This window comes from Corvus brachyrhynchos, unplaced genomic scaffold (genome assembly GCF_000691975.1).
Source record: "Corvus brachyrhynchos isolate BGI_N302 unplaced genomic scaffold, ASM69197v1 scaffold114, whole genome shotgun sequence".
Taxonomy (NCBI): Eukaryota; Metazoa; Chordata; class Aves; order Passeriformes; family Corvidae; genus Corvus; species Corvus brachyrhynchos.
Genome location: NW_008238337.1, coordinates 8,893,798 through 8,901,180, shown reverse-complemented (window position 1 = coordinate 8,901,180; position 7,383 = coordinate 8,893,798). Strand labels below are relative to the sequence as shown.

At 52.1% G+C, this 7,383-nt stretch overlaps 2 protein-coding genes and 1 long non-coding RNA gene across 3 annotated transcripts in view; 1 reads left to right on the top strand and 2 right to left on the bottom strand.

Moving 5' to 3' along the window:
- Window positions 1–1,527, bottom strand: part of DGCR14 (DiGeorge syndrome critical region gene 14) — a 10,683-nt gene extending 9,156 nt beyond the window's left edge. Inside the window, exon 1 of the mRNA XM_008634239.2 lies at window positions 1,483–1,527. Within this exon, the coding sequence (XP_008632461.1) occupies window positions 1,483–1,527 (45 nt within the window). The remainder of the gene's footprint in view (window positions 1–1,482) is intronic.
- GSC2 (goosecoid homeobox 2) lies at window positions 1,235–4,752 on the bottom strand. The gene is made up of 3 exons (XM_008634123.2): window positions 3,325–4,752; window positions 2,240–2,487; window positions 1,235–1,722 (listed from the first exon to the last, which is right to left on the bottom strand). Exons 1-3 carry the CDS (start codon window positions 3,737–3,739, stop codon window positions 1,618–1,620), a joined length of 768 nt encoding a protein of 255 aa, XP_008632345.2. The 5' UTR covers window positions 3,740–4,752; the 3' UTR covers window positions 1,235–1,617.
- On the top strand, window positions 1,730–3,513 carry LOC108446888. The gene is made up of 3 exons (XR_001862230.1): window positions 1,730–2,172; window positions 2,261–2,399; window positions 3,440–3,513. It is a non-coding gene; the product is annotated as an uncharacterized LOC108446888 (long non-coding RNA).
- Window positions 4,753–7,383: the final 2,631 nt, after the last annotated feature.

Genomic DNA, 7,383 nt, shown 5'->3' with positions numbered 1-7,383 from the left:
TGGAGCGCGGGATGTCCAGGGGATGGGGCCGGGGATGGGGACCACGATACACACGGGATGGGAGCCGGCATGCACACGGGATGGGAGCCGGGATGGGAGCCGGGATGGGAACCGGGATACACACGGGATGGGAGCCGGGATGGGAGCCGGGATACACACGGGATGGGAACCGGGATGCACACGGGATGGGAACCGGGATGGGAGCCGGGATGGGAACCGAGATGGGAACCGGGATACACACGGGATGGGAACCGGGATGGGAGCTGGGATGGGAACCGGGATGGGAGCTGCGATACACATGGGATGGAACCGGGATGGGAACCGGGATGGGAGCTGGGATGGGAGCTGCGATACACACGGGATGGGAACCAGGATGGGGACTGCGATACACATGGGATGGGAACCGGGATGGGAGCTGGGATGGGAACCAGGATGGGAGCCGGGATGGGGACCGCGATACACATCGATACACAGGGGATGGGAGCCGGGATGCACACGGGATGGGAGCCGGGATGCACACGGGATGGGAGCCGGGATGGGGACCACGATACACACGGGATGGGAGCCGGCATGCACACGGGATGGGAGCCGGGATGGGAGCCGGGATAGGGACCGCGATACACACGGGATGGGAGCCGGGATGGGAGCCGGAATGGGAGCTGGGATAGGGACCGCGATACACACGGGATGGGAGCTGGGATGGGAGCCGGGATGGGAACCGGGATACACATGGGATGGGAACCGGGATACACATGGGATGGGAACCGGGATACACATGGGATGGGAACCGGGATGGGAACCGGGATGGGGACCGCGATACACACGGGATGGGAACCGGGATGCACACGGGATGGGAGCCGGGATGGGAGCTGGGCGGATCCCCCCAGTGCCCCCACGGTCTCTCCAGACCTCCTCAGAAACACCCCGGCCTTCCCGGGGAGCGGGAGCCCCGCCCGGCTGCTCGGGCAGGGGGGACAGGGCAGTTTTATTGATCTCGCTGCTTTCCAGCTCGTGGGTTCTCTTTGGCCCCGCCAGGAACACGGACACGGCTCGCTGTGACGGGGACTGGCTGGCAGCAGGGCTGAGGCGAACGCTGCCTGTGCCGACCCTCTCACCACAACAGGTTCATCACCTCTGCCCCGGACTATGGGCAGAAACCCGCGTTTCTTTGTTATGAAACAAATCGCTTGCCCAGCAAGTTCAACCCCAAAAGCAACTCTAGATGCCACTGAAGTGCTGCAAACAGGAAACATTCATTTGCAGGATATTTTGCAAATCTACATCACTAAAACGAGCACAAATACTACGTGCACAGAGCAAAGACAAAAAGGGGAGTCTCCCCTTCTCTTAAAGCACCCACATTTAACACCAGTACAGTTCTGTCACCTGCACATCACGCCTGACGAGTTATTTGCCACGTGAACTAGGTTTGGAAGAGGGATGTGAAAGTGCTTTTACCTGTCTGTAAAAGTCTGCTTTTACCTGTCCTCCTCCTCTGTGAACCACAGAGATTCCCTTTTGCTCCATTAGTCCCCCTCGGTTACCCCCCCCCAGAGCCTGTCAGCTACGGGCAGTGGGTGCTCCTGGTGTTCTCTGCTGAGCTGCAGCCTGGGATCACTAACAGCTCTCCTTGGGGGGCTGCTTGGGGCCCTGAAGGATCAGTGCTGAGGCAGTCGCCCTCTTCTGATGCCGCCACTTTGCCCGACGGTTTTTAAACCAAACCTAGAAAGTGCAAAACAAGAAAAGGGCTTTTGCATGTTGTGTGTTACTGGGAGGGGGACAGGCAGTGGCCCTCCTGGCCTGTATGGTGTGAGCTGTAAGATACTGTAATATAAAGGCTTGATACAAAATTTAATCAGTCCCTCAACTGCAGTCTTGCTCAGATACATGTGAGGGGCACAAGGGAGTTGGGACATGACAAATTCAGAAGTCACTTAGGTAAGGAATACACACTTGGGTGCAGGGGATGAACAGAGCTGGGCATGTTTGTGTGTGACAGGTGATTCTGGGAGAGAGGGATCGTGTGAGTCTGTGTGACTGGATACCAGTACAAATCAGCCCAGCTGAACTGGTATATATTCTTCCATTGCTCTCCAAACTTAAACTCTGTTTTGTCAAATGCACAAGGATGGATTTTAAAATGAGGCCCTGGGTCTGCAGCTCCCCAAAAAGGTCAGCAGAATGCCCCAGTCTGTGTTCCTGGGGGCAAGCAGCCCCTCACCAAGTGGCAGAAGCTCACCTCTACCCTCTCCTCCTTCAGGTGAATGCGGTTTGCCAGGTGCTCGCGGGTGACGACGTCCGGGTACTGGTTCTGATGGAAAAGCGTCTCCAGGGCCTGCAGCTGGTCCTCGGTGAAGATGGTGCGGTGCCGGCGTGTCCGGCGCTGGATCTGGTGGAAGGTCTGCAGCTCGCTTGACTTCTCCTGGGGACTCTTACAGACCCTGACTGCCGGGTGGAAGAGCCGCATGGGCCAGGGGAACCGGGCATCTGCGAGGGGACAGGGACAGCAGCAGTGTTAGAGGTGCGGGGCTGAAACACCTGTCATGCTCAAGGCAGCTCAGGCACAAGTTGCGTCCCTGTCACTGTTTGGAAGGAGGCAGCCAGTCACCTGGAGTGGGTGGCAAGCTGAGTGTTCACCGGGCAGGTGGGAGAAGAGTTTAGGGCATGACTCTGGGAGAAGGGTGCAGGAGGGGAGCACTGGTTGGATTTTCTTTGTTCACTTACCAGTTGCACTATGGCCAACTCCAGAAAATAGGTGCAAACTCACAGCCCAACAAAGATCTGTGTTTCACTTCTGACACAAGGGAATTCTGAACTTTCAGGATGCTCTTGAACTGCATTTTTAAGGGTTTGCTACTTTCTTTTTTCCACAGTAATTTTGCTAGACGTTGCCAAAACTTTTTTCCTTAAAGGAAAAGTGAGGTTCCCCAGGGCTAGTGCTGTCAGGAAGCACAGGCACAGCTCTGCACATGGGCAGCATGGCCATGAGGCCCCACGCTCCACAGAGAACTTGCACCCCTAAAGCATCATTCTCTCAAGAGTTTCACACTAAACCAGTAATATCCAGTAAGAATTAGCACCCTTTGCTTTTCAGACCCTGATAGCACTGCAGGTGAAATTGCCCACTCTTAGGAGCCCTGCTGAGAAAAGAGCTCGGTTTGCTGGGCCTGGGGCCCAAGACCACCGTGACCAGATGTCATATTGTCACTTAACACCCAGGTTTTCCCCTGCCCACAGCACTGGCACCAGCCCCTCTGCAAGCCCCACACCTGAATCAAACCCAAACACTCACCCAGCAAAACACTCACCCAGCAAAACACTCACCCAGCCACCCCGGCAGGTCCTGCAGTGAATGGCCGCTCGTGTGAGAACAGCAGCAGCAGTTGCAGCCTGTCCCTTCCAGCTCTTCCTCCTCTTCCTCCTCCTCCTCCTCCTGCAGGGAGCTGGCTGGGATGGTCTCCAGCTCACACAGCTGCTTGGGTGTGCAGTCCAAGATGCTCCGTAGGTACAGTGGCACCAAGACCCGGGGGCTCTTCTCCACGGGGCTGGAGAGGATGTCCTCGATGCTGAACGGACGTGGCTTCTTCAGGCCTCTCCTGCTGGCGTCAGCATCTGCCCCTGGCTCTGAAGACATCAAGCCAAACTGAGGAGCTTTGCTCTCCGTGCACTGGCTCCGTAGTGGGGTTTTGCTAGGGAAAGGACAGCTTATGTGGCTTTTAAAATGGACTGGCAAAGCCATCCAGAACCGCTGCTTTGTCTTGGCGTTTCAAGTGACTGTCATTCTTGCAGCTGAGTTTTTATTTTATACACACACACTTTTCCTCCTTCTGACCTAGCTGCTTTATGACTGAAGCCACTCTAAATATATATAGAGAGAGATATAATCCCTTTGGAAAGAAAACCGTAAACCCCCCTGCGAATAAAATAAATTCTAACTAATCTTGGCAGCTTTGTGAAGGGTTAGTGTGGATCTAAGATTTAGCTAATCCCACAAAAATGACTGGAGAAGGAAATCTGATTTCTCCATCTCGAGTGTAGATTTGAGGTGGTTATGATCTCCATTGTCCTGCAGCCTCCGATCCAAGGAAGGGGGAGGATAGCTGTTCCCAGCCCGGAAATGGACCAGAGGATTAACTCCTTAAAAGAAGCAAATTATCCCTTTCTCTGGCCAAATGAAAGCTTTCCCATCAAAAGAGAGCTGTCATATCATACAACATGAGAGAAGAGAGAGTTCAGCTTAATAAAAAATCATTTTTAATGACAGCACAGCCTTTGGCTTTGCTAGAACTCTCTGTGAAAGTTGATTTATTTTCTGCTGAAAGCAGAGAAATTGTATTTTTCCTCCTTCCCCTTTCCCCCATCTCTGCTGCCCTAATCACTGGAATAATGCAGATGCTTTGCATGTATCCAACATATTCTTTGTAAGGATTCAAAGCCCTTAATAAATTAGATTACTGGCTGCTTGCAGCAGCTCTGTACCGTAGCTTAGTGGCATGTAACCACCTCCTGTGCAGCTGAGCCGTGCTCTGTGTGGGGAAGGGAGGGGGAGGATTGTTGCTGCTGCTGCCTCCATGTGCTCTCAGTGAGGTCCCACAGCCATCCAGGCAGGAGTGTGGACTCAGTGCCAATGCCAGGCTTTCCCAAAGCCGGTTCAATTCCCAACTCCTGCCCAGCCAGAGAAACTGGGGTGAGGCTATGACCAAGATTCAGGACAGGAAGGGAAGCCTGTCTCTGACAGTCCCAAGGGCTAACAGCAAGGCCTGGCAGCTGTGATCCACAGAAGGAGAGAGAACATCTTGGATCCTGTGTTTTTAACTGAAATGAGTAGCTGAGAATAAAACAGAGAAGGTGTGGTTGAGATCAGGTTGCTTAGCAAAGTTTAAACCCAGGTTCTCTTGCCCTCAGTGCAGTTTAAGCCAAGGTGAGTAGCAAGGCCTCAGGAGCTCACGTGGGGAACACTCTCACACCTGGTGTTTCCCTGCAGGAGAGGAAGATACCAGTCCCACTCATGGTACACCAAGGAGGCACACAGGTGGGTGCTGTGAAACCAGTGCACACCAAAGGTCCTCATGCTGGACCAGCAATGCCTCCAGCATCCTGCAAAACTTAGAGCCAGTCCCCAGGAGAGCCCCCTCTCAGCCCCCTTCTTCCATCCTCATCCCTGCTCGCTGCCTGCCCTTCCTCCCCTGTGGGTCCCTCAGTGCTGGGAAGAGGTGCCCCATAGCTGTTCTACTTGTGACTCACTTAAAGCCAAACCACTGTTTTTCCTCCCATCCCTTTATTCACCTCTCCTTCAGCTGTTCCAATGGTGTAACATGGATCATAACTGAGCTCTGCGAATCTTTACCTGTTTGCTGCAGGTCTGAGACGAAGACACCTTTGTAGCTGCTCAGTCTGGACCTGTTCACTGCTGCCCTGCCAAGGTGTCAGTGTTCCAGAGAGGCACTGGGGATGCCCTAATTCCAGAGATCACTGAAAACGGATCCCAGCCCTTATGCATGTACCCAAAGGCTGACACAAGAGGTGGATGTGGGCCCAGGTTCTGCTCCCTACACTGTGCTGGTCCAGAGGGCCCAGAGGGCCGGTGAGCTGGGATGTGCGATGGGCAAGTGCAGGATCTGACCAGTTCTGTTCTTGGCTGTAATAACCATATGCCTGAAGCGGATTAATTCTCCTTCCCCATCCTTAACAAAGGACACCTTTCCCTGGGCATCCTATCCCAGCCCCACCTTCCCACCACACATGCACTTAGCCTATTAGGATCTCTGCTGATTGCTTTCTTTCATTCCTCTCATACCTTTCACTTCAGAAAATGGACTGGTAATACTTCTTTTATCAAAGAATTATGGGATTTAGGAGCCAGATCGTACAAAGAGACTTTTGATAGCTGCTGGTAATCAAATCCCAATCAGCAGACACTTCTCTGCACCCTGTTACCAGAGAGGAATAAAGGAAAGGGATTTCTGATGTTCTGTTTACTGAGACTCTGGGAGATAGGATCGCTGGGCTATTTCATATTAGAAAAGGAAAGGAAAATAAAACAAGAAAGAAAAAACATGCAGACAAGAGAGGACAATACAGATATAGATAAAAAGAAAAGAAACAGGCTCTTATCATTTTCTTATTGGTTAAGGAGATTCCAAAGCCATTATAGAGGATTAGCAAAAAGGTTAATCTGCTTTAGTTGTTCACTTGTCAAAAGTGAATTTATAGGGTTTGAAAATCCTTCCTATGGTGAAACAAGAAAAAATCCCCCTTTCCCTCCTCTGCCCCTCCCTTCTGCAGGCAGCACAAGAACAGGAACAGGAACACAGGGAACCCTACAATGTGGCAGCACCCTCCTCTGCCTTGCCCTTGCCTGTGTGCTGGCACCTGTGGGAGCTCTGGTTTGGCAGTGCTTGTCCCCACTCCCTATCACTTGCGTGGGGTGGCTGTGATGCTCGGGGAATGGAGGATCATGTCTGAGGGATGTAACCATCCTCCTGCACTCCTCTGCCTTACCTGGAACAATTTCTAGGCTGTTTCACTCATTGATACTGACAGCAGTCAAGGCAAACCTGGTCCCCTGGCTGGATTTGGGCTTCCAGGCTGATTTCTAACGGAGAACAGAGATAGAGGCTGTTGACAAATGTTGCCAAAAACTACAGGCTGGGGGCTTTCCGTCCTCAAGGGAAGTGTTCACCCCTGGATCCACATCTCAGTGTCCTCCTGGCCGCCCAGTGCAGCCACTGGTTCACCCCAGATGTGTTTTCCTGGGCTGCCCATGCCATGACTCCTCCAAGCAGCCGATGCCCTTCAGTCGCTCCAGCGCCGCTGCAAGAAACAACCCAGGGTAAAAACAATCCTTCAAGATCAAAAACAAGAAGCATTTTCTGTGTAGCTGAAATTCAGTGGGATGTGCTAGTCAGGTGTTAAAACTATGTTTCATAAAAAACCAGAAACCGTAAAATCATGGAGTAGTTTGGCTTGAAAGGGAGCTTTAAAGATGATCTTAAAATTGTGCCTAATAAAGTTGTTCAACCCAGTGCCAACTAGCAAAAAGAACTCTAATAAAATCATTTTAATTTGATGATAATTACAATAAATCTGTCTCTCCCCAAAGGCCATTTCATCCCATGGGAAGAGTGGAATCTCTCCACTGGGTACTAGCGTTATTAGTGATACTACTACAATAGTGATGCTGGCTATCAGAGATGCTGTCCATGCGGGAGGGCTGCAGGGTACCACGCAATGAACCACGATGGAACCAGACAACAGCTTGTTATAGGTTAGCAAGCATAGCCCTGGAAGGGATGTCCTTGCTAAGGGGTGCTTACAGCTTCCTCTGGGACCTGATAGAACCTATCAGTGGCCAGTTTGAATATGGACAATTCTTTAAGCCAC